Genomic DNA, 12,776 nt, shown 5'->3' on the forward strand with positions numbered 1-12,776 from the left:
ATGATGTCAGCTTTTTGGAGAGTTAAACGTAAACCCAGGAACAAAGGCATGGAGAGACCCTGCGATTCTCTTTATCACATGCTGCATTTGGTGAGCAGATCTACTGTTGTGCAGTGTAACTAGATTAAGCAATTAGCCTAATGTAGCCTCATGGTGTAGTAATTACTTAGTATCACATTTATAACCTTCTTAAAAAAACAGTAATGCTTATGCCCGCAGAAGGTTGTTTTTTTTAGCATATGCAGTTTCCGTAACAATTGAGGCCAAGCCTTGGTGGGATTTTCCTGAAGTTTTGTTTGGATTTTGGAGAACAGTGTGTTTTTATTTAAAAAAAAAAAATTAATTTGTCCATTTTTGGTAGAGGTGTTGAGTGCCCTGAAGGACCACACTTGACTACACACACTCACCCCTATTATTTTATTATTTTTTAAATGGGGACTGGCAGAGGAAATTGCGGTCTTCTCTCAATTAGAGGACAATCGGCCAAAACACGAACTGTTTCAATGATGTCCCCATGCTCAACTTTTGAGGAAATGCTCCTTCCCAGGAAGGATGTGAGATTAGCTTACCTATTGAGCTCTTTGCAGGGTGGGGATGGCGTTTGTTTGTTTGGTGTGCACAGACCTAGCACCCAATCCTACAGACCCTTGTTTGCACCAGTAATTCCATCAAAGTCACTACTTGTGATCAGTTTTGTGAGTGAAGGTTTGCAGGATTGACCCCTAAATATTATGCAATAGTTTCCTTGACTTAAACTAACACACCCTGAACTGGTCTCTCACTACACCAGTGCTTGGTAGGGAACAGATCTGGAATTGGAAGGTAAAGGGAGCTAGCTGTTTATCTGTCTACCAAATTACTCTGTTCTCTTCCCCCTAAATTGCTAGGCAATTGGATAATGGTGACATTTTAATAAAGTGTTTAAGAAGTTAAAGTAAAATCTGTACTGTATCATAACTAACACTACTTTAGCTGGCTGTAAAGTGTGTTTCTTTCAGCCTGTCACTATTTACTTTCTCTAAATAAAAGACATTGGCGGAGAACTCCTTTCTAAAGGTGCATGCAAAAAGATGATTTGATGCTTGTGTCTTGAGCAAACATGGGAGAAGTTCATGAATGTCAATGGCCTTGAGATTTGTAATTTGTCTGTTGCAAAGCATCGATTTTAAATACTTGTATTTTTACCAGTTTTAAAATATACCGGTAACTTGATGTGAGGAATCCAAATTGCAAAGTAGAAGTGTTGCTAGCTGGCCCTTGACATGACTGAAGTTTGTGACTGGTCATCTCAAAGCTTCCATATGTGAAGGGGGAAAAAAGAACAAATCCATGCCTTATTGTGGGCCAATATTTTGGAACATAGGAATTGTTACACCACTCTCACTAGAATAGTGTCAGATTAAGGCATTTAAACTAATGAGCATTTCACCTAAATGAGCATTTAAAATTGCTATCTAGTAGTTCATGATATTCAGGGCTTTTCCTGTTCTTTACGTAGTCCATCTTTTCCAATGACTTAACGTGAACAACTTCTATGAAAGGCATGATAACCCATAGTTAAACTGTTGCAAAATGTGTGGGGGGGTTTAAAAAACAAAATTGCTCTACTTTATAAAAAGTTCAAAACCACCTAGACCTCAAGTTCTAGAACTCTAATAACCGTTACAAATGTGATTGTCTTTTTGTGGCTACATATTTCCTATACTCTGCATTGCAAAAGTCACAGCTGATATAACACAGTATAAATAGTTTCTACAAACTTAAGTTATTTCTATCGAGGCAGTATCATACATATTTCCAAATGAGAGGCTGAAATGGAAGTTTCTTAAGTTTTCTTAAGATAGGTAGAAACGTACGTTTAGGTCCACATATGGCCTCAATCACAATAGTCTCTGTAATGTATTTATCCTCATAGCACTTCCTTACATCACAGGAGTGGTATTGTCTCCATTTTACAGATGGAGATGTGAGCGACAAAGAGGCTAAGGGCTTGTCTTAGCTCAAGCAGCGATCTACTGAGAGTTAACTCCTCTGGAGTGAGCTAGAGTGAAAACAGTCACACTGCAAAATAACACTTGTATAATAGTGTGTTTGGATTAGCAACAGTAGCTGAGCCCTCACTGCATTACTTGCTTGAGCTTCAGCAGCGCTAGAGCTTCAATCCACACCCCCTGATGGGCAGCTACCTTAAGTTTAAAGCACCACTTAATTCAAGGTAGAGATTTTTGTGTACGCACGTAAGTCAGGTTGGGGTGATATCTCATGATAGACCTTTTGAGATCACTTCAGGATTAGCTTGAGGTAGAAGACCAGCCCTATGTGACTTTCCGAGGGTCACACAAGAAGCATATGGCAGAGCAGGGACCCAGGTCCTAGGATAGTGCCTTAATCACTGGACCAGCCTTCCTTTCTGAGGAACTTACCTTATTAAATACAGTGGCCCAGAACGGTCTAAACTTAGGCCTGCTTCACCACTTCTTAAACTGCCAGTTCCCTACAGCCCTGATTCAACAAGGCACGTTAGCATGTGCTTAAGTTCCAATAAAGTCCTAGAATGAAACCCTGGCCCCAGTGAAGTCTGTGGTAAAACTTCCAGTGACTTCACCGGGGCCGGGATTTCACCCCAAGTGCTTTGCTGAATTGGGGCTGTCAGACTTGATCCTACCCCAAATGGTGCAGGATCAAACCCTTCGTGAGCCTAGATGGAGTGAGGAACAAGAGAGCCCACAATCGATAGCATGATTATGGTGCAAGATAACTGAGTTATTTATACAACTGTATTTAATCAGCAGTAAAATACTGCAGGGTCAGAAAGAGAGATTACAGACTGCCCAGGAGCTGAATTAGAGGCAAACTAGTCCTACTCTCATCATTCAGGTAGAACAGATAAATTGCTGCTCTGTTCCATACCTACTTGCTTGAAGTTTAGATCTCAACTACTCAAGATGAATTATATTGTTGCAATAATCAAACTCCAACCAAAAGTGTTTTTCTTCAGCCATTCGTATTTCCTGTAAGTCGGCTGCAAACTGTTGATCACGTAAATGTGCGTATTAAAGAAAATGTCACCTTTGTATAATTACTGATCTAATACATGGTAGTTTTATGCTTGGATGGGTGTTGGCAACCATAAAGTAGCTGTGGATGAAGCAACTGTATTGTTCCAGGAAAGTCCTTACCAGGTGGCGATAATGCTCCTTTTGGATTTTGTGGCACTACACTTATAGAGGAGAATTAGAGGGAATTAATGGCTGTACATAAGCAGAATGTCTATGGGACAGGGACCCTTTCACCATTAGGTCACCAGTCCATATCTGGCCTAGGTCAGTACTAGCTGAAATTCATTTCCACCTGCCAGTTGTTTGGCCTGTGTTAAATGAGTTGATGGTATCCCTTCAACTCCTGGTGGCAGGGCTCCTTCTCTTTCTCCGGTCATTCTCTACAGAGACTGAATGCATTTTCAATGAACCTTTAATGCAGATCAAAGGGGCACAGAGACTGAATTGCTCGGACCCCAGAGTTTCCTCCAACTCTGCATTAAGGAACAGTAAAGTGGGGAAACTTGAGCAGCCACTGCCTAATATACCATACCATCTCACTTGCTACACATTCCTCATTCCACCCTGCCTCCTTCCCTCTTCTTATCTCCTCTTAAACCCTCTCCTTGTTATGTTCCACCCAGGCTTGCTCCTGTTTCCTCACTCTGACCTCTTTTTATATTGTCCCATATGATTGGAACAACCTCAGAATCAATGTACATCAGGGTTTCTTAAATGGGTCGCAGCTTGTATAGGGAAAGCCTCTGGCGGTCCGGGCCGGTGTGTTTACCTGCCCCGTATGCAGGTCTGGCCGATCGCGGCTCCCACTGGCCGCGGATTGCTGCTCTGGGCCACTGGGAGCTGCTGGAAGCGGTGCAGGCCGAGGGACTTAGAGAACATGACCTCTGAAAGAATTGGGTTTGTTTAGTTTGGAAAAGAGAAGACTGAGAGGGGACATGATAGCCATTTTCAGGTATCTAAAAGGGTGTCATAAGGAGGTGGGAGAAAACTTGTTCACCTTAGACTCTAAGGATAGAACAAGAAGCAATGGGCTTAAACTGCAGCAAGGGAGGTTTAGATTGGACATTAGGAATAAGTTCCTAACTGTCAGGATGGTTAAACACTGGAATAAACTGCCTAGGGAGGTCGTGGAATCTCCATCTCTGGAGATATTTAAGAGTAGGTTAGATAAATAGCTATCAGGGATGGTCTAGACAGTATTTGGTACTGCCATGAGGGCAGGGGACTGGACTCAATGACCTCTCGAGGTCCCTTCCAGTTCTAGAGTCTATGAATCTATGAATGTATAAGGCAGTGCTAATACCTCTTTTCCCATGAAAATAATCTGACTAGGACCCACCTGCTGTTTTATACCAAGATGAAATGAAAAAGCAATAGATGTAGAATAGTCAGGCTAGATGACAACAGCATAGAATCATAGGGTTGGAAGGGACCTCAGGAGGTCATCTAGTCCAACCCCCTGCTCAAAGCAGGACTAATCCCCAGATTTTTACCCCAGTTCCCCAAATGGCCCCCTCAAGGATTGAGCTCACAACCCTGGGTTTACCAGGCCAATGCTCTAACCGCTGAGCTATCCCTCTCCCCCATCCATATTATCCTTGCCATGATCACCACACTTTACAAGAGATTGTGCCATTCTTTCTCCCAGGGACCACACTTACTACACTCCTGCATTTGGTTTGTGCTCCTCCTTTAACACTGTCAGCAGGTACAGAATTGGACAAAAGCAGTTTAAAACAGTGGTGGTCCACTTACATCAGTACAACTGCCAGTGACTCTACCCTAGTTGTAAAAGCGGCAAAGAGTTCTGTGGCACCTTATAGACAGACGTATTGGAGCATGAGCTTTCATGGGTGAATACCCAAGTGGGTATTCATCCACGAAAGCTTGTGCTCCAATACATTTGTCTATAAGGTGCTACAGAACTCTTTGCCTCTTTTATAGATCCAGACTAACATGGCTACCCCTCTGATATTTGACACTACCCCTAGTTGTAGTAATGGTGGGGATATTTGAGTAAAGAGAGGCTAGTAAAGATATTCATAAAGACACCTGTGCAACTCTCTTGAGCATTACTCTGCACAGGTGTAACTGAGTAGAAATTTGTAAACAAGTCTGAGGCTCAATAATAATAGACTAATGCTCTCCTGTACCTATGTTGACTCTGCAGTGATTACAGGAGGCAAAAAGCATAAAAAAATTCACTTCAATCATCAGATATGACTAAGGTGCCTTTTTTTTTTTAAACTGCACTTTCCTGGGGATGGGGGCAATGGGGGAGTTGTGAACTGTACAGGAGAGAGGGTGAATCCTACAGTGATGAAAATGGTACAGTTATGCAATGCTTAGTTTTTATTTGAGGTTTAGTTAAAAAATACCCCTTGCACAATGCTTAGGGCTTATGTACACAACCTTATGAAGAAATTATCTATCACTCCACCTTTTGTAGAGCTGAATCAGTTAGTACAGAATGACAGCTGCCCAGAGCCAGGTGTGGTCCCTCATCCTTGGCTTTCCAGGCCCCATGGGATTTAGTGTAGATTCCCTGCCTTTCTGATTTCCACTGCCTGCATAAACTCCATAACTGAGCTTATAACAGCAGAGGATCTGGCGTTGTAGAGTTTGGTTTCACCATGCTGGCCCTTCTCCCTTTCCCCAATGATAAGGGATGCAGGTGGCGTAGGAGATAACTATTCCTCTACAAAAGGGGAAATTTCCAGTTTAAATCTCTGGCTGCTTTAAGGTCACTTTGCACTGCGTATGCTGTGGACAGTGAACTTGGCAGATTGGAACATCCAGCCCAGGATGATAAAACCTCCGATACAGAAGCACAGCACACGTCTTAGAGTTACATTAGTACATACAGTATGTACGTGGGGTATACAATAGCAGACTTAAAGTTCAAATAGCTCCTACTTTAAAACAACTAGGCGTAATGTTTTCTCCTTTTAAAGAGTACAGAACAAGTTGCTGCATTTTGTCGCAGTCTACATGAGATGAATCCTTCTGATTCAAGTTTGCATCCTCAAGAATTTACGGGACCTCAGCTATCCACCATGAGACAACTTACAGATGCTGATAAACTGCGCAAGGTTATTTGTGAATTGCTTGAAACAGAACGCACCTATGTCAAAGTAAGTTACGTTTTGTCTGTCTTTTTTCCTTTTTCCTTCCAGAGTTGAGCTTCTAAAAAGTTAAAGTTCTGCAATATATTTTGTATCGTGTATGAAAAAATAAAAACTACTTTACTAGACTAGTGGCAAGTTACCTTTTGCAGTAAGACTTCTCATCAATTTTAATAGAAGCATCCAAAATACATTAGATATTTTAAAACTGAAACAACTGAATAAAGAGTTGTGGGTTTTTTAACAGTGGCATGAATCTTATTTGGTTGGGATACAGAGAAATAATTTCAGATGAAATCGCATATCTTAGTTTATAAGTACTGGTAATCTAACTTTCACAACGTCTTTTTTTTTTTTATGTCTTAAATTTCACTAAAATAGAATATACTCCGTCTTATACAAGACAGACGTAACCTAGAGACTACATCAATAGTGTTAGAGAGAGGATCTTTGTCACTGTAACAGTTTGAGAGAGGTACTTGGAAGAAATTACACTAAATATTTTCTTTATTTTTATGTTTGTTTTAAGGACTTAAACTGTCTAATGGAAAGATACCTGAAACCTCTACAAAAAGAAACTTTCCTCACTCAAGATGAGGTACGGGAACTGTTGCCATAGTGCTGCTAGATTTTTTTGTTTGACTTCTATTGTCTGATGTAGGAAGAAATGGAAGGAGCCATGAGGGTTAAACTTACTTAGGAACATTTTTAAATGTTCCTGACACTGACTCTAAAAATACTGATCGATGTTGGCTGTTATCAGAAGATCAGACACACTGTGCTGTTGGAGTTTAAGGCCATGTCTACAGTACAAAATTTATGCTGACCTAACTTGTCAGCATACAGCCACCACAGTTATTAAATCACTTGTGCACACGCTTGGCTCCATGTGTCAGCAGTGCGTGTCCTCACCAGGAGCGCTTGTTTTGATTGTATTGTCAGTATAGGGCATTGTAGGGTGGTTCCTGAAAGCCAGTAACAGTCGACGTAAGCAATGCAGTGTCTACACTGACTCTGCGTCAACCTAATTACTCAACCATGACTCTGTGCCACTTGGGGAGGTGGTGTTACTAAATTGGCATCAAGAGGCACTTTACCTCAGCAGGAGCCAAATTTAAGTGAAAGCACTTCCACAGCTCGGTTGTGGCAAGGCAGCTTACCTCATCCTAACACTTTAGCTTTTCTTCAGCCTGGTCTATGCTAAGTGCTAATGTTTTGTAAATTGTGACTGGCTGGAAAGTCATCTAAACTGAGATTTTAAGCATATTAACCTTTTATCTCTTTTATTAGCTCGATGTTCTCTTTGGGAATTTGACTGAAATGGTAGCATTCCAGGTGGAGTTCCTGAAAACTCTTGAAGATGGAGTGAGGCTGGTGCCAGACCTGGAAAAGCTTGAAAAAGTTGACCAATTTAAGGTAAACACGTTTATTTAAACTCTGGCTGAGTGTCTAAAGCAAACTTAAATAAGGCTTATGGCATACTTACTGTAGAGTATTTTTGCACTGGCAAAATGTACTGCAGAAGTAGTCCTCTTAACCTTGTATCAAACCAGTTTGACTACCATGACTCTTATTTTGTAAGGACACATTTTAAGATTTTTACATGAACTTGTGTTGCCTGCCACCATGACTCCTTGAAACTAGAATATCACACTGTAGCTATAGTTCATGTTGCATTTAGCTTTATAGATCAATCCCACTCAGCAAAAGCGCGATATTTACCTCTTTGTTAGATTTCATGTTTGAAACTCTGAGGAAAAGCTAGTGGCAGAAATATAATTGTGTAAAACCTTAGTACTGACAAGTCTAAATTGCCAGTTCAGGGAAGCCACTGGGGAAATGGTTTTGAACTGTAAATTGTATTCTGTACTTGGCAGGCTCTTAATGCACATGTAGGCTGGAATGGCAAGCTATTGAATATAATGCTGCTTTTGAATCTTAATTTCAAATACTTTGGCAGGAAGGAAGAAATCTTAAAGGGAAGAAACCCAAACTGAATTAAAAATAAATGGGGAAAGACCTTGTCATAGGTTTGTTCCCCACTTTGAACTTTAGCGTCCAAAAGGTGGGGACCTGCATGTACCCTTCTAAGCTTAATTTCTAGCTTAGATCTGATAGCGCTGCCACCAACCAAAAATATAGTGTTTTGGGTCACTTTCCATTCCCCCCAAGCCCCTTGGGTCTTAACACAAGGGGAAATAAACTATTCCCCCACCTTTCCCTTCCTTGGTTACCCTGAGAGGCTACACTGATCCAAACTCCTTGGATCTTATTTAAAAAAAAAAAAAGGAATTCACCTTTTCCCCCCACCAATCCCCAGTGAGTCCAGACCCAATTTCCTGGATCTTAAAACAAAGAAAAATCAATCAGGTTCTTAAAAAGAAAGCTTTTAATTAAAGAAAGAAAAAATAAATTTTATCTCTGTAAAATCAGGATGGAAAAATGTTTACAGGGTATTCAGTTCATATAACCTAGAGGGACTCCCTCCCCCCTTCTAAGATTCAAAGTTACAGCAAATAGAGGTTAAAAAAATCCTTCCAACAAAGTACACATTCATAAGTTAGAAAACAAACATAAGACTAATCCGCCTTTCTAACTAGTATTTACTATTTTGAACATATAACAGACTGTTTCAGAAAGACTGGAGAAACCTGGTTGCACGTCTGATCCCTCTTAGCCCCAAGAGTGAACAGCCCACAAAACAAAGAACACAAACAAAGACTTCCCTCCAACAAGATTTGAAAGTATCTTGTCCCTTGACTGGTCCTCTGGTCAGGTGTCAGCCAGGTTTACTGTGCTTCTTAACCCTTTACAGGTAAAAGAGACATTAACCCTTAACTATCTGTTTATGACAGACCTAGTGTGGAAGGGTTGGTTGCTAAATGAATAAAACCACCACCACTATAATTGGATGGATCTATGGCAAGTGACTCATGTAGTGTTGAAATTAACACAACCCAGTGCATCTCCTCCTGGTCCTTTTGCTTGTTTCAGCACTGACCTTGATAAAAGGACGAGATGTCTTGGTGAATAATAATTCCATTGGGTGTGCTTCTCCAAGAACATGGATTAATTGAAGAGCTTGTGGAAGAAGTCCCTTTTGGTTTTGTTCTTGATTGCTTATTTTAAACTGGCATTAGTCACACAACCTACCACTATGGTTAATCATTAGAAAATAATTTTGTCCTTTAACTAAGCATACTGAAATGTAGTGCTGGGCAAACTGGACTTTCATTGATGAATAGGTCTTGCCTCCTGCAGTCCATGTCTTGCTTATGGACTCAAAAATGACTTTATACTGAAGCAAATTTGCAGGATCTATCAAAATTGTGTACTCTCAATATTGCCATACAGCTCAGAGACCTGAACCCTCTTTGAGGCAGACTTCGAGCAGCTAGAGTCATTCCATATGTGTAGTCAGTGCTACATCCTGAGCATAAAGTGTTTTTGACTTTGTGAGATAGTGACATTTTACACAAAGATCTGGCCTTCCTTCCATCCATCATTATATTCAAAAGCAGCATTCCATGCTCTTTGGCCAGGTTTCCACAATGAACAAAAACAGCCCTCCATTGACACGTGAAGGGTTTCACTTCCCAATCATACCTGGTGCCATCGGCGGAGCTGCCCCAGAGACTTGTGTATTCGCAGGATTGAACCAGATCTGAGCTTCTCTGCGCAAGGCCTGGTGTGATGCCAACAACCATGGTCTCCCTGATTGGTGCAATGGTCTTTAGTAGACTCTGGATGTTGTTACTGAAGCATCTACCACTACATTCTCACAGTAATCAGTTTGTGCATTGAACTGATGGGGGAAGTGAAGTGACAAAGAAGTGTAACACATTGGAGAGGACTGTCCTAAATATTTTGGTTTTGGTTTTTTCCCCGCCACGTGAAACTCTTACTTGTTTTCTTTACATTGGACAGAGATAGGAATAAACTGTCAATATTCTGTTATCTACCTTTATAAAAGAGTAACTCATGGAGCTGAACAGATCAGGTTCCCTAATAATAAAATGAGACTGCAGGAGTAAGTAACTGTTGCTTTCTCCATGGAAGTCAACACTTTATGAATCCTGTAGATGTTGCTGCATAAGAATTTAATGGTACATATGAAATCAAGATTATAGGCGTAGACTTAATAGAAGATATTTAAAAAATAAATATTAACATATCTAGCAGTGATGAATAACCCCTCCACCCACTTGACCAGGGGCAGGCAAACTGCCCTGAGGGCCATGTCAGGTTTCATAAACTGTATGGAGGGCTGGTTAGGAGAGGGAGTTGTGGCCTGGCCCCCACCTCACCTCTGCCCCCCCATTTTCCCCCAGACTCCTGCCCTATCCAACCCCCACCCCATTCCCTGGCGGCCCATTTGGGATCCCTGCCCCATCCACACACCCCTTCTCCCTGCCCCCCTTCAACCCCATTTTCCCCACCCGTCCACCACTCCAAACTCCCCTTCCCTCTATCCAGCCCCTCCCCCCGCCCCCTTACCATGCTGCCTGGAGCACTGGTGGCAGGTGGCCCTACAACCGCGCCACCCAGCTCAAGCCGGGCCATGCTGCCACCACCACCACACAGCACAAAGCACTGGGTCAGGCCGGCTCTGCAGTGTTTGTACGTTTTTTCTTGGGGCAGGACTTCCTTACTACGTGTTTGTATAGCACCATCGGGCCCTGATCTTGGTTGGGCTTCTGAGCATTTCTGTAATACAAATAATATTTGGGGAGGAGAAGACAAGTCCCTGCTCTGAAAATAAAGCTGTCTGAGGATTGGGGTGAAAGGAACAGACTGCAATATACATAATATTTGATCACTTTCAAGCTACATATTTAATAGTTAGTGGATAGTAACTACAGCAGATTACAGAAGTTAGTTTTTTGCTCATTAAACATATTGAAGTATTTAGGTTCCAAATCCATGGGGAAAAAAAACTTGCACATTAAAATTATATATACAGTATGACACATTCTAGATCAGTGGTTCTCAAACTTTGGTACTGGTGACCCCTTTCACATAGCAAACCTCTGAGTGTGATTTTCCCCCCCCTCCCCCCTTATAAATTACAAATACCTTTAAATATATTTAACACCATTATAAATGCTGGAGGCAAAGCAGGGTTTGGGGTGGAGGCTGACAGCTCACAACTCCCCATGTAATAACCTCACAATCCCCTGAGGGGTCCCAACCCCCAGTTTGAGAGCCCCTGTTCTAGATCAACACCAATTTAAACAAGAAATAATCAGTTCTACAGTAGATTATATAGAGCAGGTAGAAAAGAGTGTCTTATTCAAGAATCTCTGACCTTCTGTTCTTCTCCAGCTACCTGGTGAGGAATTCCCCCCTCACCTAATCTTCTGATCAGTTGCTATTACTGAATGTTCCCAGGCAGGATGAGAACCTAGTATAGATGGTCAGGAACATTATAATCATGTGTGATAGCCATAAAACATGGCGCAGAAGATCTTATTCTTTCTAAGTGGTCTGATTTCAATAGCTTTGTCAAAAGGAAATCTAATGATTTTGTGGTTTTTCACACTTCTTTAAATCCTAGAAAGTGTTGTTTTCCTTGGGTGGATCCTTTCTTTACTATGCTGACCGTTTCAAGCTGTACAGTGCCTTCTGTGCCAGCCACACTAAAGTTCCAAAAGTATTAGTAAAAGGTAAGATCTGCATGCTTTATGTGTATCTTTTCCAAACACTCCTTTGATGTGGAAAACTGCCCTTGCACAACATAGGAGGTGGCTGACAGTGCAAAGGCTGCAGGTGTTGTCAGTCTGACAAAGCACAAAAATTGACCACCAATGCATGTGCCAAAATGCCAACTGAGAATCCTGTTAACATTATGACAGTAAAGGCTATCCCAGTGCAGAGGGCTCACACACAACTTTATCTACACTAATACTAACGTGGTTTTTATAACACCCTTACTACCATAGCATCTGAGCCCTTTCCAGTAGCACATTTAAGCAATGTGACTAACATCTGTCCTGCTCAGTTTGTGCATTCGCCCCCTTCCCCCAGGGAGAATTGTGCATGCAGGATAGAGTGAGTGTGGGGGGCAAGGGGGGAAGGCGGGGGTGTTGGAGAAGGCAGGTCAAATAAGTGTGCCTTTGCACTTGGAGTGAAGCTTGTGATACCCACAGGAATTAAAGGCCATGTACTACAGAAGTCTGGCTAATGTCCTATGTTAAAACCCAAAGAAACTTGGCAGGGAGCGGAGGACAAGGAAAATCTTCCTCTGCTGCTACTATTCTAATCTGGGTCAGCGTGTGTGGCCCTTTTTCCTCCCTCTCCATGAGGTGCTGCAGAAGATCTCCACCTCCATACCACGCTGAAGAGCTGCTGTGCCCAAAGTGCCTGTGGAGCTGGGTTTCAATGTGGCTGCTCTGCGGGAGTGACTTTCACCTTGAAAGAGTTAATCTAGTAGTGGATTCAGCAAAGCTTCATATAATTATATTTTTATTTTGGATGGTGGGTAGACTAGCAGTTCCAGTTGCAGGAGCAACATAATTAGAAAAAATATGCTCTGATTTTTTCAAGGAGCACTTGATGTCAGATAAATAAGCCAGAAGACTTCAGATTTTTT

The 12,776-nt window shown here is 41.7% G+C and overlaps 1 protein-coding gene across 4 annotated transcripts in view; it reads left to right on the forward strand.

Annotated features, from left to right (window-relative positions):
* TIAM1 (TIAM Rac1 associated GEF 1) overlaps window positions 1-12,776 on the forward strand; it is a 267,398-nt gene that overhangs the window by 238,564 nt on the left and 16,058 nt on the right. For all 4 annotated transcript variants that reach the window (XM_039520731.1, XM_039520734.1, XM_039520732.1 and 1 more), the window contains 4 exons: window positions 6,014-6,193; window positions 6,714-6,782; window positions 7,475-7,600; window positions 11,742-11,850. In XM_039520731.1, the coding sequence (XP_039376665.1) occupies window positions 6,014-6,193; window positions 6,714-6,782; window positions 7,475-7,600; window positions 11,742-11,850 (484 nt within the window). The remainder of the gene's footprint in view (window positions 1-6,013; window positions 6,194-6,713; window positions 6,783-7,474; window positions 7,601-11,741; window positions 11,851-12,776) is intronic.

Source organism: Mauremys reevesii, linkage group 1 (genome assembly GCF_016161935.1).
Source record: "Mauremys reevesii isolate NIE-2019 linkage group 1, ASM1616193v1, whole genome shotgun sequence".
Classification (NCBI taxonomy): Eukaryota; Metazoa; Chordata; order Testudines; family Geoemydidae; genus Mauremys; species Mauremys reevesii.